The 24,082-nt window shown below is 41.9% G+C and overlaps 4 protein-coding genes across 5 annotated transcripts in view; 3 read left to right on the forward strand and 1 right to left on the reverse strand.

Annotated features, from left to right (window-relative positions):
- Positions 1-1,997: 1,997 nt before the first annotated feature.
- LOC149285420 (protein mono-ADP-ribosyltransferase PARP3-like) lies at positions 1,998-8,852 on the forward strand. 2 transcript variants are annotated; one of them, XM_089495437.1, is made up of 10 exons: positions 1,998-2,216; positions 2,705-2,830; positions 2,992-3,195; positions 3,684-3,810; positions 4,365-4,588; positions 4,937-5,095; positions 5,188-5,274; positions 7,061-7,238; positions 7,376-7,522; positions 8,683-8,852. In XM_089495437.1, exons 1-10 carry the CDS (start codon positions 1,998-2,000, stop codon positions 8,850-8,852), a joined length of 1,641 nt encoding a protein of 546 aa, XP_089351563.1. The 2 variants fall into 2 exon arrangements, with proteins under 2 accessions (XP_089351563.1, XP_089351564.1); XM_089495438.1 differs by having other exon boundaries at positions 2,992-3,186.
- A 2,412-nt stretch (positions 8,853-11,264) lies between these two features.
- Positions 11,265-12,375, reverse strand: LOC149285421 (putative protein-lysine deacylase ABHD14B). Its single transcript, XM_089495444.1, has 3 exons — positions 12,165-12,375; positions 11,650-11,891; positions 11,265-11,447 (listed from the first exon to the last, which is right to left on the reverse strand). The coding sequence occupies exons 1-3, from the start codon at positions 12,373-12,375 to the stop codon at positions 11,265-11,267; spliced, it is 636 nt and encodes a 211-aa protein (XP_089351570.1).
- A 5,142-nt stretch (positions 12,376-17,517) lies between these two features.
- On the forward strand, positions 17,518-20,747 carry LOC149285422 (protein ABHD14A-like). The gene is made up of 4 exons (XM_089495359.1): positions 17,518-17,753; positions 18,692-18,807; positions 19,678-19,913; positions 20,568-20,747. The coding sequence occupies exons 1-4, from the start codon at positions 17,518-17,520 to the stop codon at positions 20,745-20,747; spliced, it is 768 nt and encodes a 255-aa protein (XP_089351485.1).
- Positions 20,748-23,372: 2,625 nt separating this feature from the next.
- The window catches only part of LOC149285423 (dynein axonemal heavy chain 1-like), a 37,038-nt gene continuing 36,328 nt past the window's right edge, over positions 23,373-24,082 (forward strand). The window contains exons 1-2 of the mRNA XM_089495360.1: positions 23,373-23,576; positions 23,965-24,037. Of these exons, the coding sequence (XP_089351486.1) occupies positions 23,373-23,576; positions 23,965-24,037 (277 nt within the window). The remainder of the gene's footprint in view (positions 23,577-23,964; positions 24,038-24,082) is intronic.

The raw sequence follows: 24,082 nt of genomic DNA on the forward strand, positions 1-24,082 counted from the left end.
TCAGTGGACAGTCTTGCCTGCGTCCCGTAGCCAGAACTCAGAAGTTCCCAGGTATGAGTGTGAGTAGGCACAAAGCCAGGTCAAACAGTACTGAAAATTCTCCCTTATCTGCAAATTTCAAAAGCTCTCTGAAAACCCACCTTGTATCTCAGTACACTGGTGCTACAAAGGCTTACAATACAAATAAATCGAAAAGCGGGCCTGTGGGATTTCACAACAAGATTAATGAAGTAAAATACAGTTTATTATGTCAATGTTTTGTTCTCATATATAAATACAGTATGTATGCATGACAATGTCCCTTTAAAACCATTTGTTGTACATCTTTGCCTGGGGTGGGTGTAATTCACAGTCATGTAGGAGGCAGAGCTGGACACAGGGAGGGGTTTGGAGGAGTGGCGATCAGGCGTTAGACTTGCTGTGACTTGTTCTGTTCCTTATAGAACATTGTGCCGTAGGGCCTGTGTGTCACCCTCACAGAAGCCGGGGACTTTGCACTGACACAGAGGCAGGTGAGTATTGGTAGCCTGTCTTCTGAAATAGAACACAAACAATCTCAAGCAGAATGACATATGAGCAGATGGAAAAAAAAACAGAGACATTGTACCGGAGGATCACTGGCACAGATTATATGGTAACAGATCAGTGATCACACATTATAATTGCACTGCGAGTGTAATAGAAGCGATCTTTTTCTGTGTCGTATCGTACCAACCCCCCTCTGTCTGAAGGTCTGAAAGAGAAGTGCGTTTTGGAAACTTGGCAGTAAAGAGGCTTTTCTGTGCTTGGGAAGTTTGGCGTACGTAATGTAAAGCCTCTTTACTGCCAAGTTTCCAAAACGCACTTCTCTTTCAGACCTTCAGACAGAGGGGGATTGGTGCTGGGAGTTTGGTTAAGTTGGGAATTTGGTTAAGTTGGGAATTGAGAATGTTACAGATGTTAATGATCTGACTCACTGTTCTGCATAAACTAACAGACTAAGGCCAGAGATGCAAATATATGGATGATCTCATAAACAAGCACAGGGCATGAGAAAGAATAGTGTTAATTTGTGTGTACATGGTGAACCGTAGTGCCTTGCATGTCTGTATAGTATATCTAACAACAGCCACCTGGGAGACTTTGGGTGTTAGTAGGATACATGTTCCACCACCAATTAGTGAGACTAAAAAGGGTCTACCTCTGGATCAATCTTGTTCAATCTTGTGTATAACAGACGCAGAGAAGTATAATGACTTTTAGAGAGCTAAGCTCAGGAAGTTTTGTGTTGACCCTGTTAACCTAAGGTGTCTTATATTCAAGCTGGTAAACATTTTTACCATTGTAGACAATAGACCCTACAGGGGTGTCCAACCTGTGGCCCTCCAGCTGTTGCAGGACTACATCTCCTATACTCCTCTGCCAGGTTTTTAGCTGAAAGAGCATAATGGGAGATGTAGTCCTGCAGCAGCTGGAGGGCCGCAGGTTGGACACCCCTGCCCTACAATAAATGACAAGAAAAAAAAATGGATTGAAAAAGGTCGAAATATGGCTACATCACATTGATATTAGAGTATCATAGTAGATTGTGTACAAACTGACTTCCAACAAGGCAGCTTCTTTGAATGTTTGTTCAAAACATCTACAACCTGCTCAGTTACCATGTCAACAAGTTAGTTGCATTGACGTCTTTGAGCCACAGCTCCATTGTCAGGCAATCGTGATGGTTCAGTGACGGGATGGCGTGTTCACCTGGAATGAAATGTAAGCTCGGGAATACATACAACACGTGCTGTTCAAAGCTCCAGGGCCCAACATGTGTTCCCTCATCATCAATTCACATTTATGTTTTTTTTATTCTGTAACAGCATTTACTACACTTTATACAGAATCATCTCTACTGACTGTCCTGCCATGTGTACCTGTTCACTTCTGGATAGGTGATATATAGGTGTTGATGCACCCCTCTCTTATTTTAATTATACCTGATTTCACCATCTCCAGAATAAGGGCACCGAATGGCTCCTAAAAGAAAAGCAGCAGCCAAGACCCAAAGTGCAGGAAAAAACAAGAAAGCCAAGGTGAAAGCAGAGGTTAAGGAGGAGGTGAATGAAGAAGTCATCCAGGCCCCAGATCGCTTTCAAAGTACCATTCACGCCTTGAAGGCCTCCTCTGGGAAGAAAGGAAAGGCCAAGGTTGACTCAGCCTGTTCTTTAAGCCATGTTGGTGACTGCCAGGTAGGTATGGAAACCAGTGGTGCCTACGCACAGATCCAGTGTATACTAGACCAGCGGTAGGAGAAATTTGTTTGTTTATGTTGACATCCAACTGTTAGGAAAGACTCAGACAGTACAATATTTTACCTAATGCGAGGTTATTTGCAACGTATACAAGATAATACCCTATTTGCTCGAGATTTTTTTTAAGAAAAGGTCATCTGAAAAAACCACCTCATCTTATATTTGAGGTCGTCATTTATTCAGACCTCAGATCAGCGGCACCACCTCCCCAACCGACTTTTTGCAGAAGTACCTAGATAACAGAGCTGAGGCGGTTGTATTAAAACCATGATGCTGGCCAGAAACTGGAAAAGATGTAACTCCATAACATAGTCATCAAAGGCTAATCATGTATGTAAACATGTAACGAGAGGCATAAATAGTGCTGTCTCTATTGCTGTCTCTCACAATGTACTGTTGTCTAAATACAATGTTCTATACAACAGGTGTTTGAAGATTATGATTGTATGTTGAACCAGACTAATATCGGAAGTAATAACAACAAATTTTACATAATCCAACTCATTGCTAAGAATGGAAATTACCATTGCTGGACTCGCTGGGGTCGCGTTGTAAGTATTTCTTAGCATTTATACTCTATATACATATACTTCTACTTACTGAATTAACTGATACTGGAACTGTTCCACCAGGTTTCTGGAGGATCTGATCTTGTACTGAATGTCTTATATGCCGTCAAATTTTTATGTTTATGTTTCTATGTTATCTCTAGGGAGAGGTTGGTCAGTCCAAGTTGACTTCATTCACAAACCTGGATGATGCTAAAAAAGATTTTGAGAAGAAGTTTAAGGACAAAACAAAGAATTTGTGGTCACAGCGAGGGGATTTTACACCCCACCCTGGGAAGTACACAATGATCGAGGTGGAGCCTGATGACGATACTGAGGCAGGGGAAGCTGTTGTCAGAGCACAGGAGGTACCATGGTTGGACCTTAAGCAGATCATTGGATATACTGATGAAGGCCACCTGTGGAATAATTATGTTTTAGGGGACCAGCCAGAGTAGTTATGCCACTTTTTGATTTACATTATTATAAATTTTGATAAAAAAACCCCGGTGTTTGTTTCATTATATTATTATAACTTCACATGTGTAGTGATCTAACACATGCACAATAACTTCTTCTGATATCTAAATCTGAGTTATGGCTCAGTGATATGGCCCAGTGATAGGTGAAAGCAGCAGGTTTCCTGGTGTTGATGAATATAGTTATTAGAAAAGGGGGTTATCTTCAATTTAGATTATTTGTAACATTTCTAGATATGGAATAGTCAACAGAACCATCGTAATAATTACATATCAATTCATTCAGGGTTAAAGGATATTTTATACACGCAAATATTGTGAATCCCAATTTAACCTCGGCCCTCTCACTTTCTTTTTTGCTTGCATCTACTCGACAGGTTGACATAGTGGATGGAGTATGTAAGAAAGTGAAACCCTGCTCCCTGGACAAGCCAACTCAAGACCTGATGACACTGATTTTTAGCTCTGACATGTTCAAGGATGCCATGCAGACTATGAATCTAGGTATAGACGTGGTTGAGGAAAGAAGTTAGCCGGATAGACCAGAAGATGATGAGGGAGGACCAATAATATTAAACAAATAGATTTTATGGATTAAAGGGCAGTGACGATACAATTAATCTGAAGAGAATTGAGAATTTATATGAGAGGGATAACAGGAGATAAGACAGTTTGGGATGCAACATAAAGAGTCTTTCTGTACACATTGAAGGACAAGTTACAACCTTTAGGTAGGGTTACTCAGGACACAATGAGAGTATGTAAAGAAACAGTAATATAAGACTCTAAACAGAAGGATGTTAGAAAACACCAGGAATCGGTAACCTCGGAGCTGAACATGTCGACATGCAATATGAAGGGTCAAACCCAGTGAGAGTTTCTTGCAAGGTCTGTGCAGGCCTTGTGTTGTGTTTAGTTTAATCAGTAAGATGTCTTGGAATAACACTGTCCACATTCACATGGGACCGAGATAAAGAGTAGTGGATTGAAGAATTAATTGAGATATATACAGAATGACAGTATGACCCAGGGCCAAATGAGACTGCTAATTCTTGCAGATATAAAGAAGATGCCATTAGGCAAGCTGAGTAAGGCACAGATAGCCAAGGGCTTTGAGGCTCTGGAAGAACTCCAGGCGGCATTGGATAGAAATGAAAGCAAACAAAAGCTGAGCGAGCTGACCTCCAAATTTTACACCATCATACCACATAATTTCGGAAGGAAGACTCCACCAGTCATTGACAGCCTGGAGGTGCTACAGGCCAAGAAGGACATGCTACTGGTACCATATCTTGTTTCTAAGTGAATACCTGCTATATGTTCTTTGTTTCTGTGCATCTAATTTACTCTCCATAACTTTTTCACATGTATTTTTGTATGCCAGTCCTCACTGCTGGATCTCCTGTAAAGCCAGGCAAATCATTTGCTTTATGGGGTGCTTTTTAGGGAGGAAAAAGGAGCCTGGCTTAATGGTAGTAGTCCACTAATTGCTGGACATGCTTCTCCAAGTTTCAACCTATACCTTCTTACAAAGCCCCATTAATGTCACATAAATTTTCCCTGTCTTCCAGTTTTATGCAGACCGTATCTCCCTTTCATTCTCTCTATTTCCTCGGTTTTTTTCTGGCAGGTCCTTGCAGACATTGAGTTGGCTCAGACTTTGCAGGCAGATAAATTAAAGCAGGAACGGGAAGCAGAGATCACTGAAGTCCCACATCCTTTGGACGTTGACTACCAGCTCCTGAAATGTGAACTCAGCCTCCTGGATCCATCAGTGGAGGAATACAAGGTGAAACTTAAGCGCCATTAGCAAAAGTCGATGCTGGGATGTGTGCAGATGAATATTATGTGTATATACACTGTTTCTTGTGTCTCCATTAGATCATTCAAACTTATGTGGAGAATACGAGCTGCAGTTATCATCGGCTGAAGATTCTGAATGTGTGGTGTGTTAACAGAGAGACCGAGGTGAGCAGTATGATTCCTTTATATACTTCTTCCCTTACTTAGAAGGCAATTTGTGTTTCTGTATTTTAATCACTCCTCATACATAATTAAACAACGCTACATGCTTCATTTGCAGGAAACATGTCAGATTTGTTTGATCTTCTACTTTATAATCACGGTACATTTTGCCAAATATATATTTTCACAAAATGAATTAATCCTGAGAAAATATATATTTGGTGAAATGTTCCATATGAGCCTATACAGTGGTAAGTTTCTTTAAACAAAATATAGGCAGGCCATTTTAAACAGGTTTTCAGGTTTTTATTCGCTGATGTGTGAGATCACAGTTTTAGTTTGCAAGTGAGCAGCAGTTTCTACCCAATGATTTCCCTATAATAGGGCCGACCCTTGGGTGTATTACCTGAGCTGGCCCTGCATAATGAATAGTTTAATAAGTGAGGGCTCAAAATATTTCGCTGCCAAGCTCTCGTTGCAAGAAAGGATCTCTGGGTTTGGTCCTGTATAATACATTCGGAGGGTTGTGAAACCGCAGCTCTCTTGCTTAAATAATTCCCTTAGGGTTAGGATGGTTCAAGATGTTAATTTTATTTTCATGGTCACAAGATGATCATTTCATTCCTGCATTCTTGTCCAGCTTTTATTTCGATCTCAGACAGCGGTAGCCTGGGGCCTGAGGTTTGTCCCCATTAAAATCAGTTTATCATATTTTACTTCTTTGTGACCCTGAATATAAAGGTACTATTAATGTATCGCGTAATTAGCAGCCTTTATAGATACTACTTTTAATGATGCACTTTTTTACATAATTAATGATTAATTTTTAACATAAATTATTATATGATAGCTGAGTGCGACTGACAAGAAGCAAAACCTTGTCTCACATATGGCGTCTTCATGATCACAGGTAACCTGGAAACAGGCTTCTATGCTATAGCATGGTAGTCATGGCAACAATCTGTATACAAATTAAGCAACCATATAGTTTTACATACTCACAGGGTGATTTAGGCTTATTGCATATGGTTTGTACTTTTTGTCCAGGTTTACCAAGAAAGTCCTGACGGGTAGATTAGTGGCCTGATATTTTGCTGTCCCAGTTGCAATGAAGTTAAACCGCTATCCCCAATATGCTGCTGTGTAGACCACTCCTGAGACCAGTCTGGGGTGACTCTATACAATAACCAGTCAGTTTGGGTTTGCTGCCTTGCATCATTCTGATGTCACTCTGTGACGTTATATCTTCTCATATCGTATAGTGGTGTCTAATTATATAAACTGAACGGCTTATCTATATTTTGGCTTATACAGATTTAACATACCTTTAAGGTCTCTTCCCACACACACTGATGCTATGGACAGATGAAACACTAGTTGCCCCATCCCATACTATATTTTAAGCTTTGCTCCCCACTTTTTGTACTCTCTCGTAATGCTGATCTCCTGTTCATTATATTTTCCACAATAGACTTAATGCAAATTATGCATTACAAAGGGACATCCCTGGCACATGTATCTTCAAGAAGGTTTAAACTGGCCCTGCATAATGCATAGTTGAATCAGTAATGTAAATTTTAAGATCTCTCACTGATTAAGGTATGCTACATATGGGCCGTCCAAGCTGTTCTTGGAGCAGAAGCTGACAGATTGGCCCTTCATAATGTAAAATGAAATGAGTGAGGAAACTACGTCACTCCGCCAGCTTCCTATTCAGTTAATAACCATCATATAACTCAATGGTAATACTATTATTGCGCTACTGTAAATCCTGGCCCTTTCTCCACAGGAAGAGAGACTAAGCGCTCATCGAGAAATCGACAACCGCCGTCTTCTCTGGCACGGCACAAACATAGCGGTGGTAGCTGCAATTCTGAAAACTGGCCTCCGCATAATGCCCCATTCAGGAGGCCGTGTGGGACGGGGTATATACTTCGCCTCTGAGAACAGTAAATCAGCAGGTTATGGTAAGGTTATCGCTGCGGGGTACTTATTTGGGGATTTGGGTTGAAATGTGAGATGTGAATGTAGCCTCTGCTACTGTAAACTGTGCTGTGCGGTTTCTTATCTTAAAGGCATTGATATGAATTTTGTTGCTTTACAGTTGGACGGACGTCTAAGAACCTGGGGATCATGTTTTTAAATGAAGTGGCCCTGGGTAAGGAGCATTACATCACCCAAGATAACCCGTCTCTACGCGCCCCCCCTGAAGGCTACGACAGCGTAGTGGCGCGTGGATTAACCGAACCAGGTAAGAGCTACAGGGAAAAATAGAATAAAGAGAAATAAATCTATTCTCTGATTTAACTCCAAAAGAAAAAATATAGGTATACAGATTAAAAATATATATTTATAAACCTACATTTTGTGTATACCTTGGAGAAATGTATCTTAAATGATTCTTCTCATTGTTAAATTGGTAATGATTGTTAATTGGTTAGAGCAATCTTCACAAGGGCAGAATGATGAGTTCATTAGATTATGGTAGTTGTGCCATATACTGAGACAAAGGCCTTAACTTCTATTAAATGTCTTCAAAACAATTACACTGACAAACAAAAGGTTTGTTAATTGGATCTAGTTTGGCTGAAAGCTGTGTTGATGACACTTCCCCTTTAGCCGAAGTTAGGGTCAGACACAACTACCTTCAATTGACTACAGCAAGAATGAACATTTAATATTTATACACAGAAACACCAAGACAACAACCAGGTTTTAAACAACAGAACAAAAGGGCTCAATCGCATCAGTACATAATTGAATTACAGAAGATAAGCAAGATTAAACTAGAACAAATTAAAAACTAACTAACTTAAGGTGTAGGGAAACAATGACTATGGAAGGGGCCTCCCATGGTGTGAGCAGATAGTCTTTGTACATTTTAACCAGCATTTTTACAAGTTACCCCTCACAGGAGGAACCACGGCCCAAATGCCCAGGCTGGATGTGGGCAAGTACCCACGAGACTGCAAATCTCGGGGGGGGGGGGGGTCTGTGTCTGGCCCAGCAATGTAGTTCCATCATATATCTACCCTTTAAAAAGAAGACTGAACTGTGGCCAGACCCAAACCGGGTCTACAACCAGTTCAGTCGGGGAGCACAGCTCCGTCGCTCTTAGAGTTGTGGATGCAGAGGAGCTGGCAAGAGGTATCGGCCCCACTAACCAGTACTGGGGTCTCAGGCGAGGACAAAAGACCCACTCACCAGGGCAGGGAGACAGGGCCCATAATCTGTGGGTAGCAGGCTTGCTTTCGGTCCTCTCCAGCTCCGTCACATTTATATAATATTGTAAGCGGAAATACTTTTGAAACAATTAAAACGTTTTAAACATGGACAATTCGAATATAAATAAATTGTGTCTTTCGCCATTGAACCTTTCCCACGGGTTTTGTCTCCATTTCTCTATTGCAGATCCGTCTAAGGATCGTGAACTGATTTTGAACGGGCGGAAGATTGTAGTTCCGCTAGGACAACCCATCCAAATGTCCAAATTTCAAAATACACGTTTCGGCCAGAGTGAGTACTTGGTGTATAAGGAGAGTCAGGCGCGTCTCCGTTATCTCCTGCTGCTGCAGTTCTGAGCCCGGTTTTTGAGGTTGATTGTCCAGATCCTCTAAGGCGCTTTATTACACATACTGTATGACCGTACGCATGTATGCACAGCAAGAACTGTATGCGTTGGCTGATGTCGTGTTGCAAGCAGTAATGAAAATGATGTGCACTATATTGGAAAACCTGATATTAATGTGGTTGTTACTGTAAAGATTACTAAACATCCTTATACTGTATACATACAAAGCTTATTACTATAAATAATATAAAGAAAGTCCAGCCAGATTTAATATTTTGTTTGCACTATTGCCTATAATTATGTATAAATAATTCAATAAATAGATTTGAATTACAGGTTTGCTTGCATTTTTTCCTCGCATGTTTTATTCCAGATGTAAACGCAATTTCTAAAATATACCGAGCATTTAATGGGCAATATATGTACTTAAACCCACTTTCTCCATATGCCATGGGAGCATCTGGTTATATTATTTTGGGTAACAATGATTGATGCTTTGTAGGCATATTTACCAAACTCCATATAAAATGAACTTGTAGCAATACAATCGCGAAACAATGTATTCCTTCTACGGCATTCATTTCTTGGATCCTTGTAAGCACATTTTAAGATATTTTCTCAGAAAATCTATCTTACCAATCAATGCTCCTTTATTTTGCTACCACGATGGGACTATCTTGTCTTCAGTTGTTATATAACGTGTACATTTCTTGGAGAGAACTGTAAAATTAATGTCGAACCGCAAAATGCTTTTGAATACCTTCTTTCTATCCAGGCCTGGACTGGCCATCTGGCCCAAAAGGTGAATGCCCGGTGGGCTGCTGGCAGAGACACACATTACAGGGGCAGATTGTAAATGCAAATGACTTCATCAGGTGGCATCTGGCTTTAAAGTGCCAGGGCCGCCCCATCATCTCCAACCCTGTCTTCATCTGAAAGTCAACATAGTGACCAACGGAATGGTTACATACAATTTTATACTTAAGCCACCTGTTTTCTGTTTTTAACAAAAATATAGCTTTTGTTTTTTGAGCTCCCACGTAGAATTTTTTGCACCTACTCATATACTAAGAAGACCTTCCACAAGTGCAAAGGCGAATAGCTTTTTGTTCATAATTTTTTAAAAAGATAATTATTTTCATATCCATCGCATTTAATATCAGCAAATAAGTTCTAGTAAATCAGTCATTTTAATATTTCTGCTTATGGTTTAATCACATAAAATATCCTTTTCAGGTTCTACAGCAACAAACCTCCACCATCTGCTTTTCTGTCACATGACAATTAAGCGCTTCAATAAAAAAAGAACGCGGCAAAAGTTTGCATGATTGAACAATTATTTCAGGGAAGGGTTTTTGGGCATTCAACAGTACCAGGAAAGGTGTTTCAAATTGAGCGTTCTGTTGTGAAAGTGTTAATTCCAGCAGAGTAGTTGGACCAGCACCTGCCAGCACTTTCCCAAATGCCTCCGTCATTGAAGCCTTGCTACTTTTAAGTTCAGTCCATACAATTATTTTAGTTATTTGTCATGTAACTGCTCCAAAACATGTTTCCCTTGAACCAGGTTTTAAATAAAAGCTGATTTCCTTCTACTAATGTTTGATGATATATATATATATATATATATACAGTATAATTGCTTAGCAAACCCAGTATCATATAACTAACAGATAATGAAAAGCAGTCCTGGAAATATTTGGACACCAACCCCGTATATTTTATTGCATGGTCAAGCTCACGTGCCCACACTCCACACTAGGGGCGTAACTAGAAACCACACGACTCTTGTGTGAAAATTGGCCTGTAGCACCCAAACTTCAAACACACACCCCAACGTGCCTCCTTTGCACCCACATAGCTTGTCTGTGCCACCTGTTCCCCCAGACATGTCTGTGCCATCTTTGCCCCAAGCAGCACCTCTGCCCCTTAATCAGCCTGGCTGTGTCACCTATGCCCCTAAACAGCCTGCATGTCCCATTTCTGTCCCCAAACACTCAAGTTTCATTCATCATTCATTCATCCACTCAATCACTAACTCACTCATTCATTCATGAAAATAATGACTCCGATCAATTTGGTGTATAAACGTTAGTCTAAAAATTACCAAAAGGTTACAAACATGTATACAAAAATTAGTGGTGTACGCCACATTGTGTTTTAACAAAAGAGCTTTTAGCATAAATTTAATAACTGCGTATGCGTAGATGCGATAGAAAATGCAACACAAAGTATATTGCATCTAAGCAATGCATCTATTCTCTACAGTCATTACACCCTCTATTTCATACACAGTTTATTTCTCTTCACATTTACTACCATAATGTAAACCTTATACCACCCAAAGCATCTTAATTATAATCTAATTTATAGTTATGATTGGCTTGGTCTGATTGGAAAAACGGTGCGATCTGTGAGGTTCCTCTTATTTTAGATTGCTGAGGAATTGTAGAAGCCCGTTGTGCCAGGTTTCTGGGTCATCCAGGTAACAGGCATGACCGGCCCCTTTCATACACAGCACTTCGTGATTAGGTAGGTTCTTCAGGTTACGTAAGGACACTTCTCCCATTTGCTCATCTTTGTCCCCATACACTATCAGAGTGGGTACCTGCAGGGTCAGAGATCAGCAGAATGTCAAGGTCTACATTTCAGACAAAGGCTTCCAGTTGCTGACCCAGGTTTTTACCTGTCCTGTTCTATACAAATACAAGCCATACAAACTAAAAAGGTCACTAAACTGTATGTCTACTTGTCATTGTAATTCACTGGTCAATATATGTACCATTCTCAGGTCTCTAGAGGTTTCTCACCTGCACACGGGCATAGTCTTGAGCAGGGAACTTGTCTGTGCAGATGGGTGCAACTGGCACATAGGCTGCTATGTTCTGTGGTTGGTTCACAAGGAGAGGAAGGGAGTACATGCCACTGAGGGAGGGGCTGATGATCACTGCAGGTACCATGTTTAAGGATTGCAGCACCTCCTGCAAGAATCCTGCTGGGGCTGGCTCTCCCAGTGGACTAGGAGCCACGGCATCCTTGGACTGTCCCAGACCTAAGGAGAGTGAGGTTAAAGAGTTGGGTAGGGAAATGAAACAGGTTATTCTGAATTTAAGATAAGGCAATGTTTTAATATTTACATTGGGAAAACTGGACAGACTAGATAGGCCAAACGGTTCTTATCTGCCTGGGTCTATGTTTATAAGCATCATGTGATAAGGCACATAAAACGCTATTAGACAATATAGAGCCACTGCAGTAAGTGCCCAGTGGGTAATTTAAGAATAGCAAAGTTGTTGGAAATTGATGTCTCAAGATCTCCTCTCACCTGGTAGGTCTATGGCTACTGCACGGTGTCCAGCCGCTGCCAGTTTCTGGATAGTGTTTAGCTTCAACCAGTCTAAGGACGAGAATCTAATTCCATGCAGCAAGAGAACGGGGGGCTGCTTTGGAGAGGTCTGCAGTGGAACCGCCTCACGGAAAAATAATGTTTGTCCAGAAACCTTCACTGAACCTTCTTTGACTTCCACCTCAGCCATGTCTCCAGCTGTGAGGGACAATAAATTGATACAATTACATAATTAAAACTACTTGTAGTACACTCTCTCCTTGTTGTGTCTCATTGAACTTAACTGTTTTGGAGATACTTCATTTAGAAGTAAAGGACCATTTTACCCACCGACAGCTGAGTTCTTGGAGCAGTTGTTCGAGGTAGTTACGAAAAGTTAGCAAAACCTCCAAGACTAATTAGTTCTCTGCCCTGAAGTCGTCTCCGTTGTTTCCATGCCAACCTTAAAACACCTGCTATAACCCACCTAAGTGATGAAATCATTTCATGGGCAGGAAGACTCAAGCAAATTGTGGGGACAAAAAGCTGGAAGTGTAGAGGTAAATGTGCGTTTGGGTCATCAATCAGCGAGCCAACAAGTTCCATCTAAGTAGGACCTTGGAAGTTTTGATGTATATATGGATCTATTAAAGTCAACAGTGCTACCTGGTTCTATGAGATGGTAAACATGGCATTCATTATTCCCTTTTTTACTTTTTTGTATAAATCATGATCTCTATTATGTTAAGCTCAGCATCGGCATGGAGAAGCAATCATGCAGCAGAATACGGCTCACCAGGCTTTGCGATAGTCAGCACTCCCTGCTGGTTTTCTCTCAGATAGAGACAATTAGTTAAGGGGTATGTATATTGAGATGCACATTTAACAACAGGGCAAAAGAAGCATTTGTCTCAAGGCCCCGGCTTGATGTCCACCTGCTGCCGTGTCATTTATGTATTTGCCTACATTGCACAGTAGGGATAGATTGCTTGTGCTTCAAAATGTGGAGGCCCGCTTGGCGCATAAGGTTGTTCTTCCTACAGCAGAGGTATCCTGGGATCCTCACTTCCTGCCATGTGCCCTGGATCAGCCTGTAAAATGCTTCCTTAATAGTCACATGTTTCAGTCAGTAAGAGTGGAAGCCCAGGTGTCTGACAAGGCTCAGAGTCGGGACCCTCGGCAAGCAGGCTGCAGTCACAGGAGCTTGGATCCATGTTTATGGAGGTCGTTGTGTGTATATTTTTGTGAGGATGTTGTGTCTCAGTGGGAATGCATATGTGTATATATGCATTATGCCTTTTTTTTGTCTATGTATATCAATGTAGAAGAATAAAGAAAGAAGCAATATCTACTACTACTACATGCTAACCAACATTTTCCTTCATGGATCCCGGGACAAATGGGGTGGGGCCTAAAGGGGGTGGGGCCACATACTCTGTGTGACCCTGCAGTAGAGGACTTGCGGGTGCGGGCTGTTTTCGGGTGTTGCGGGGCGGGAGCGGGCGGTCAGAAAATGTACCTGTGTGACATAAAGTGACGTAAATTCCGGTGACTCCGCTGGGTTCCTGGGCGGAACAAGAGAAGAGACGCTGTGAGGGAGCAACGTGAAGGCAGCCTTGCGGGAATGTGCGGGAAATCTGCAGTTCAGGTAAGGGGGTGGGCGGGAGTGGACACATATGTGGCAGAAGCGGGAGGGATTGGACACATACGTGGCGGGAGGGGGCAGGAGTGGAACACACACATTGCGGGAGCGGGTGGGATTGGACACACATGTTGCGGGTGGGAGCGGTATTGGTCACAAAATCAGCGGGATTAAAAAAAACGTCCCGCGCAGGGCTCTTCCCGCAGCATTGAGCTCTCGGTTAGCAAAGTACAGATACAGGGTAGTTTTGAGCTCATTTACAAGCATTTAGGCTCTGTGTGTCCTAGACAAACACAGTTAAAACGGGGATGTTTGCAGGTACCCTGCTATGACATATGTAAAGGTTTCTTTCTATAATGTGTTGTCTGGCAAACACTTGTTAATGTAAGAATATTCGGTTTCGTTCAGCTTTGTGGGAAATATGATTCCTGGGATCACTGCTGAATAGGGATGTACAATAGCGGGCCGAAATGTAGAAATGAAAAGTAGTTCTACTTTGTCCTGGTATTACAGTATAATTACATTGTAGGTGGCCTCTTGGATCAGTGTTTTCGTGACCCCCCCTCCAATCATGATCCGCCTCTGTGTGTCGGGGGCAATGAACTCCTGGGACTAAGAGAAGGGTTAAGGAAGAAATCAGATCTAGGCAGCGAGCCAGACTGCATAAACTGTGTACACACTTCAGTACATGCATGTGTATAGAAAGTCAGGTGCGAACACGCCCACGATTACTGCTTTACCTGCACCCCGGGTATATAAAATATATGATCCTTAGAGTACGCTGCTGGACTTAAGATCAAAAATACAAAATAAGTAATCCCTATATATTTACACTATATATATATATATATATATATATATATATATATATATATATATATATATACATGCACATACATCTGTACATATTTTTGCAATTCTGTATGTTCCTGAGCGATGCCTCAGCTGCATTGTTTGTTACAATGTTAAAGTAGAATAGATAAGAACCATTCGGACCATCTAGCGTGCCGTTTATTCCTGCTGTAAAGACTCGGATCTTAATCAGTCCTTGGTCTTGTCTTAGATTCAAGATAGCCATATGCCTATCCCATGCAAGTTTAAAGTAACGTCTACCGTTTCTGCTGATAGTCTATTCCACTTATCTCCTACTTAGTGGGCACACAAAGCAGTTTATACCAAAACCTCTCATTTATATTATGTTTATATATTTGTTGCCAACTTTATTAGGGTGAGAAGCGCAGACAGTATTTTGTTTTTTGTATACATTGTACAGCCAACACACTGTATTTGCAGCATGCTCACACTGTTTGGTAGGCCTCATATTATACATTTGTATTATTTGAGCCTGAGACTAGCTTAGCGCACCGACATTTTTTCTTTTCCCTGTTTGCACATATTTGAGGTTGTTGGCTCCTCATCAGTCTGGTTGCAGCTTGCTGTCCAGGGGTTAAATGGGAGGAGGTTTAATTGCACCTCCCCCAACACATTAATTTGGTTTTGGTAGCAGTATAAACTGCTTTGTGTGCCCACTATGTAGGAGGTGAGAGTAGGATCTCACCCTATTGAGAGTGTGCCTTGACGTGGCGGGTGAGCTTAATTATGCTTTGGCCAATTCATATAACCAAAACCTCTCATTTATATTATGTTTATATATTTGTTGCCAACTTTATTAGGGTGAGAAGCGCAGACAGTATTTTGTTTTTTATTCCACTTATCTACCACCCACTCGGTAAAAACTGTACGAATGCACTGAAAGGACTTACAGTAAGAGGTGCAATATTAGCCCACCGTTCATATACTAGTAATGTACTTGTCACTGTATATGACATAACACCCCCCCAAGCATGATGAGCTCAGTGCAATAATGACACTGAGGCAGGGTGCACATCATTCCATGGGTTTCAGTATGCATGTCTGAAGTTCTGCATGCATTAGGATATATATCAGATAATTAATTCTACCTGTTAGAGAGCACCTACCTTCCAGCAAGAATCCACTACAGCTTAAAGTCCACACAGGAAGCAGCAACCGGTTAACAGTTCCTGAACTTCACAGTGCTGCCCCCCAGTGTTAAACACACGCACAGCACTGTCTTCCGGAGCTGATCATGGTGTTACCAAAGCACATTGCCCCCTAGTGTTCTACAAGTAACACTGCGGCTCAACCTTACGTGTACAGCACTGCCAACAGGTCTTAGAAAACAATTACTGCACCACTGTTAAAAGTAGATCAATGTCCTCCTGCAAGGGAAATGTAAGGTTAAGGTAGTGTGAAAAGATGCATCATGAGAGCAATTAATGCAGAAATGCATTATACTTTTTTTTATCAGGTATTGTTTAACATGAGAAAATGGTTATCCTTCAAAAGGCTTCCATTTTAATCCCTCACACTGCCCTTTTAAATAATAATCTCTTAAATAATCCATAATTCCATGTATATCCATGTATAGAAGTATCACCTTTTTTATGTAGCCAGTGATTGCATAAACACTGAAAAATGCACTAGCAAATACGCTTTCGCCAGTCCCAAGCATAACTTTGATCAAAGTACGCGTCCCTGAAGGGCAGTTAGGAAATGTGATCACCCTACATCTGGCACACCGGCCTCTGGGCTCCCCTCCCCAGGATCCGATTGGGGACTACTGACTTTGTGGCCTCTTGATCACTATTTAACGGAAGGCATTTTGAAGAAGAACAATGTATTTTGTTTACAGAATGTCATTTATACACAAAATTGTTGTTTCTATAAACATTATTTATTACAATACTATGATACATTGATATCCAGCAAGCAGTCGGAGGTCCTACAAAAGAGGGACATGGGGGGGGGATTAGGGAAGTATAGTCCCAAAGAGGGACTCTCGCTCCTAATAAAGGACACTTAGGTGTGTAGGCAATGCCTGAGAGTCATGATCCCACTAGTAACTCTAACAACCACTGTCCATCTTCTAGAGATGCAGGTGTGTGCATAACAGCAAAAAAAGGAAAACACCATGCATTGTGCAGATGAGCGCAAGCAAGTTCACCCAGGAGGGGCGATAGAGACCCCTAGGGCTGGCCCTACACTTCTGGTATTTCCCTCTCCAAAAAGTTAATGCCAAATGCAGAAGCTACCTAAGAGTGATGGGAATTGTAGTCCAGCTACTTATGAACAACATTCTAAATCAGACCTCTTCTGCCCTCCAGATGCTGCCAAAAGTACCATCACCCTCAGCCAGCTCCGCACTTTCATTTATACACAAAAAATATAAATGGGATTATTGAACTGGCTGAGGGTGATGGACGTTGGGCTTGCAATAGAAAGGGTGGCTTGAACCTGCTGAGAAATGCTGTCTATAACGGCTTGTTGGGGCTAGATGTTGTCAAGTCCAGACAAGGGAGGATTCAAAATAGAAGAAGGGGAGGGAAGGAGAGGGGGAGGGAAGGGAGAGAGAGAGAATAAGGAGAAGGAGGAGAAACTGGGGCAGAGAGCAGACTCTGCAGCTGGGCGGATATAGGGAATTGTGCTACATAAACACGCAGCTAGACACGCTATCACACAGCTCCATTCCACTGCTTGAGATACATTATAGCATTTGTTAATCTTCGCTGCTTCAGTCCATATGCCAGCTGGCATTCAGTAACCTGAGCTAGAGATATACCTGGAACCTGAATAAGGTTAGTGTGACACGCTGGCCACACGCACTACTTGCTGCTGTTCACCTGTACAAGCATGGGTTTAGGCAGACATAAGCTGGTATTGTTAGTCCTGGTTCTCTCCGTTACAGTCCTTCTCTACCTGCTTCTCCCTTCTGGACAACCTGAAGAAGATGGGCACAAAGCAGAGATCCCCAGATCAGACCCCCAGAACCCCATGAACATCACAGTGCGCACTGCAACCTTGACAGGGGAATGGCCTACCTTCTACAGGGAGGCGATGCCACGTAACGCAATGGAAGGGGCAGAGAGGTAAGACACAATGGGCTGGGATTTTGGATTGATTGTGCAGGAATGGAGAACGTCAACAATAAGAGGGGGGATGATGTATAGAAGTGGTTGAAGAATGTAGAGGGAAAGTGCAATAGGTGCCAGAGGGAAAGATGATAGACTGGATATTGGGGGGGGGGCGGAATGTGCGTGATTGGGATTAGAATGTGCAGGAATGCAAATTATAAAAGAATAATGTGCAGACAGGTAAAAGGTAGGTGTAGCGGGCATAGATCCGGAAAGAGGATCTACAGTATTGGGAATAGAATGTACAGGAGGAGGTAAGAACCAGCAGATGAGATGCTTCGCCCACCATGTAAGGCAGTGGGAAGAATGTGCAATAAAGAGTGGGGTGGGTGGGAGATTGGGGGGCATGGGAGTGTGGAGAAGGTGTACTCACTGGCGAATACACTGGCTGGTATGGGGAAAATACAAGTTTGGGAATATAGATGAGCGTATTCATTATGAAGGGTCAACACCTGCAGGTTTCTAAAAAGTAAGGTGTACACATTTTGTATCTTTAGTGTTACCTGCTGCTTGCTCCATCTCTCCGTCGGCATCGGCACCAGCACTGGTGTAGTGTTCGTACACGCTGTGTGATCCTCCAATCCGCCAGTCCAACTCCCACAGAGTGTTATGGACACTGCTGGTGATCTGTGGAAAGCTTACTTTTCATAAAAAGCAATGCTATCTGAATCTTAAGGGTTAAAAATATAGGTTAATGCCGCTTTAATGTGTTTAGGTTGGGGCAGTGGAATCGACAACTCGCCATTTAGTGAATCAAACCCTTTTGTCAATAATTTTTGCCGTACTCCAGTTCACTGTCAGACGCCCCTTATTCTGTCCCCTTAATGTCTTTGGTGTCGTTATGTCACTATGTTTCTCAAGCTCCGTTCACTAACCCACATTAATGTATCCAGGTTCACCGTGCTCCTGTTACATGGCCAAGCATTTACTTCAAAAACATGGGAGGCTCTGGGAACGCTAAGCATCCTCGCGGAACATGGATACCGCGCTGTGGCTATTGACTTACCAGGTAAAACATACGACGTTACCCCATATGTTGCTGTGTCTTCCCCACACTAATACAATCTCAGATCAGATTGGAGCACTAAATAAACCAACAGGCTCGTGTTTATAGATGAAGACATAAGATGAGTTATATATATACACAGTATACACACGCGCTATATGGACAAAAGTATTGGGACACTTGACCATTACACAGACAGGGACAAGATTTTGCAGCGTTTCCGTGCAAATTTTCCCCATTCATCCAGTAGAACAGTTGTGAGGTCCGGCACTGATGCTGGATGAGAAGGCCCGGCTCACAATCTCTGTTTCAGTTCATCCCAAAGGTGTTCGATGGGGTTGAGGTCAGAGCTCTGTGTGGTCAGTCCAGTTCTTCCATCCCAAACCCATCCCACCATGTCTTTATGGACCTTGCTTTGTGCGCTGGGGCGCAGTAATGCTGGAATAGAAACAGGCCTTCCCTAAACTGTTCCCACAAAGTTGGAAGCAGAGCATTGTCCAGAATGTGTTGGTATGCTGAAGGGGAGATACCAAGACATTTTGGACATGCTTCCAATTTTGTAGGAACCGTAGCCCATCTAAGGTCGTGGAAGCAGGAGTCATAACTCCAAGATTATCCCCCCCGCATTACACTACTTCTTCTGGTAGAATTTTTAAAGTATGGGTTTAGAGAAGGAAGAGAACTTGAGGACATGAACTTTATTAGTTATGGTAGTTTTGCCACAGATCACCTAAAATCAGATAGTCCATTCCCCTTTAAGTCCCTGAGCTATAGGAAGTAATGCACATTAATGAACGCCTAACTAAGCTTTTACTGTTACAAGTCCGTGCATGTTCTGTTCTTACTCTGTGTTCTGTAATGTGTTACCTGCAGGTTATGGGGAGTCTCTACATGCGCAGCCAATGTCCTCCGAAAAAGGCCGTACTGATTATCTCCTGCATGTCATGGAGGCTCTGAGCACACACCACCCCGTCCTCATCACTCCCTCCATGAGTGGTCTCTTCTCTCTACCGGTTCTCTTGCAGCACCCGGATCGTTTGCGAGGGTTTGTTCCCATTGCTCCTGTAGGAACGAAGAGCTTCAAACCACAGCAGTACCAGCAGATAAAGGTGTGTGTCCTATACAGGGTACATGCAGGGGCATTAGCATGTCCCTGTTGGTGGTGGCCATTGCTGTCAAATTGTTAAACATAGTATAAACTGAGTGTGCCGTGGGTCAGAATAGGTAAAGGTACCGTGAAGTCATATCCCATTTTCTTTCCATCGGTATAGAAGACCTGAATTACGACCAGTGGTGTATTCAGGCTGGCGGCCATGCTAAGCCTGGGCCAGGGCAATGCCTCAACCTCCACCAACCCTCGCAGCCATGCCTTCGTTCTTTATGATGAGTGCTGGGAGTCCTTGGAACTCCCCGTGCTCAGATACAGTCTGCATAGCGTAAACTGGTCAGTTACAATGGAGGTCTCTGATCACCCCAACCAGACCATTAAATGGTACCCTGGAGAGCCAATAGGGCAGTTGTCCCCTGGTTTTGACACAAAGGGTGCCTCCACCAAACCTGCTATCCTAGGCATAGTCCTAGTCGACCTAGGCCAAAATCTGCCTTCTACTAGGACACACAATTTGTACAAAGAAGCACTGTATTTCTTAAAGATTGACACTTGGGAGGTATGTCATTGTCTAGTTGTCACAGAGTTCTTCGGTGCGTTTTGTAAAACGACGTGGTAGATAAAGCTAATATCATGCTCCATATGTTACACGCAGGTGCCCTCCCTCATCGTGTATGGGACACTGGACACTAACCTGGGCAGCCAGTCCCGGGAGAGCCTGCAGCTGTTGCCAAATCACACCCTCATCCCCCTAGAAGGGGCCGGACACGCATGTTACTTGGACAGGCCGGAAGAGTTTCATGCAGCGCTACTGATGTTCCTGAGCAAGTTGTGATCCCCCAGGCCAAGAAATCTGGAGTTATTGGGGTAAAACTGATACCTGACCAGTGAAGGGGGTAAAAGAGATCCTCTCCACTCGCAGTGTTTGCTCTTTTTGTGAAATAAGAAGAGATGATGCGTGTCCACCTGGGGCAGAAGACTTTGAACTTTGGCCTGTGTGTATATAGAGGGAGATGGGGATCTATTAAATTATTGCATGGGTGGGTTTTGGAGAAACATTAACGCATCTGGGTGGGTGAGTAGAAGACACTAGGTGGGAAAAAGGCCAAGATGGAAAGACTAAAAGGACCACATTACTCTGATTCTCATGATAGAACATGCAAACTTTCCAAAGGATGAATCCCTTCTTCCACCTGGTAAATCTCAGCGGTGGACAACGTTTGATGAGCGGATCACGTTATGCTTATACCTGGTACAGGGTTAGTATGGGAAGCCACATCTTTATAACTAGAATGCAGCTAGATTTTTTTTTCCTCTATATTCTTTTTTTTGCATCCAGAATTTATTGCATTGATCTGTAGTTTCTTCCCAATGGCGTATACGCTTCACAATGTATGTCTAGGAATCAATGCCGGTCCACGTCATTCAGTAGTGAGGTCCGTATTATGTGTGGTTTTCATTAAAGGAACATTTTCAACTAAATGGTTATTTGGTATGATTCATTGTATGTAAATCCAAGTAAGGGAGAAGTACTTTGAAAACCAATTCCCTTTCCACGTGCCAGAAACCCAGTCTACGAGGCTAATTTGCCAATGGCTAGTAAAGGGGGCTCCGATGTGTCCACTGGGGACTCCAGCCACAAGAGTATAAAGAAATAATGCCCCAGAAAAGTTTTAGAATGTTTTACTGGAAAAAGTTTTCTTTGGTCCCCCTAAGATTGAAGAGGGACAATCACAACAGTAGTCTATTGACTGGTGGAGTCTTGGTAACCACATATAGGAAAGAGTAACGGCACAGACAAGAGAGCAAAAAAAAGGTGTGCACTGCTACGGAGGAAGAGATCAGAAAAGGTCGGAAGACATATTAAAAATTGGATCCAATGGAGGTCTTTGCATAGTTTAAATGTGTCAATGGTGATGCTCCAGGACGGGTCCCTCTCTGTATAGACCCGGTCTGGGCAGGTAAGGAAATCTGCGGGAAAAATAAATTTCTCCATCTTTAAAAGGTTAAATGATAATAATAATAATTAAAAAAAAGGGAACTTAGTCTGATGTCATGATATCAGCAGGGGCTCCAACTAGAGATCTCTGGGGTCTCTAAAGGGGTTAAAGTTTTTTTTAAAGTTAACTAAAATCTGAATGCGATAGACACGGGAACTTTACCTCTGTCACGAGCCAAATATTTCTCACCCTCTGTGTAGTAAGTGCTATACCACAGCTGTAATGAGTTACTTTACAATATAGATGGTACATTTGCAAACAAGACCTGTTATGCATACCTATGGGTCTGTCTGTATCATTTTTTATATACTATAATCAAGACTTTCATAAATTGTTGGTGTAATTTATATGCTTATAATCACATACACTATGAATGACTGGGAGAATTGAGGCTGGTCATTATCTACTAACACGTGCAGTGCATGAAAAGTAGGGCATGTTATTACAGTGGATGCACTGCTGTAAAGTGCTTCCTTGGCCACTAGAGGGAGATATCGCACAACGCACTGCGAGGCCACCCATACCGATCAGTGAAAGTAGAGAGTGGGCGGGATGATCTGATTTGTAGGTGTGGCCAGCACGCCTCCACTTCTAAAACTTGGTGTTTCCCGGACAACTCTTAGCGTCCGGTTCCCTAGAAACGGGGACGGCGGCCTGGGAAGTAGGTAATGTGACATCTATATCGTTACAGAAATGTGTATATGCATTCGTATACTTCATTATGTGTAATACAACAAGTTAGTAGAAGCCGTTTAATAACATTATACAGAGAATTATTTGAGTAAATGGGTTTTTCGTATTAAAATTTACTTTATACATCTGTGTGTTATTCGTGTGTGCGTTTGTGTGTATTTATGCATATATCCTATATAGACTATGTATATATTATCTACTACCTATATTATATGTATATAAACTGTATGTGTATATATATATGTATATAGCATGTATATATTCATGCATTTTGTAAATTTTCATTGCCATTTGCTATATTTTACCATATAATATATATATATATATATATATATATATATATATATATACAGCAGATCACTAGTTAATAAGACACAAATACTACATATATTATATATAGGATAACAATTACATGTGATCGCATGCTTTGCATCTTTTTTTCTGGTTAGTGAGCGATTGCTTTTGTCTTATGCATACTACACTTTTATGCATGTTTTACTATGTTTCATGGGTATGAGATCAATCCATATCTTGTTAAAATATTTCCGAGCTCATATTATATTCATATTTTTTATTAAAAAATCACTTCAAGGTTGCCAGGACTTGAAAGTGATTTTCAGAGTAACAGTATGCACTGGGATCACCGTCACACAATCCATTCCGGCAGATCAATGATTGTAACCCTGTTGTAGGTAGCTGTGTTATCAACCTTTTCATCTTTGATCCTGTTTTTTTTCCCCTTATGGATTTTCTTTTGCAGCGTGATGATGAATCAGACACAGAAAGCTGTTTTGCATTCACTCGGGGGAAACTCTTACAATATATATCACAATGTGACCCCACATCCTCCACCAGTAACTGTGGCCTCCAGCTCAGGCAACAACCAGATGTCTTCTAGAAGGTATCCAGTTATCAAACAGAGGGGATTCTACTCGGATATCCTGACCCACAATGCGGCTTCACTGTTCAATGTGAGTCCTTGTTGTCCTCTTTGATTTTTTTTTCGCTTGCGTAATTATTGATGTTCATTCAAGTGCTCCTAATCAGATTGTTGTCTAATTTTCCACGTATATCAACTCGTACTGTAAGAGGGTCATTTCTATCACCGGTCCTCACTATAATAACACTAACTTTTAATTCCGCACACTGCGTACTGATAGCTACCCCTTTTGCTTATTTTCACAAAACTCCCGCTAATACACATACAGATCTATATCCACTTTAACCTCTTTATTAGCTCATCCAAAATATTGTTTGTCATTCAAATCATATTTGTTCGCTAATTTGTACTCTGTGTCATTACGTGTTACTAATCTTTGGGTATTCCATCCTCATTTTATTTTCTTATTCTTATTGAAGGATGTAAGGGCAGGTCCTAGTGTGCGCCAAAGCTTACTGAGACAAGCTGATGAGGAGCCCAACACGCCCAAAGGTAACCAAAGTTCTACACAAATTAAATGGGTTACTACTATCCCTT

The sequence above is a fragment of the Sceloporus occidentalis genome, unplaced genomic scaffold, assembly GCF_023333645.1.
Source record: "Sceloporus occidentalis isolate IW3139 unplaced genomic scaffold, rSceOcc1.0.p SCAF_79, whole genome shotgun sequence".
NCBI classification, from domain to species: Eukaryota; Metazoa; Chordata; class Lepidosauria; order Squamata; family Phrynosomatidae; genus Sceloporus; species Sceloporus occidentalis.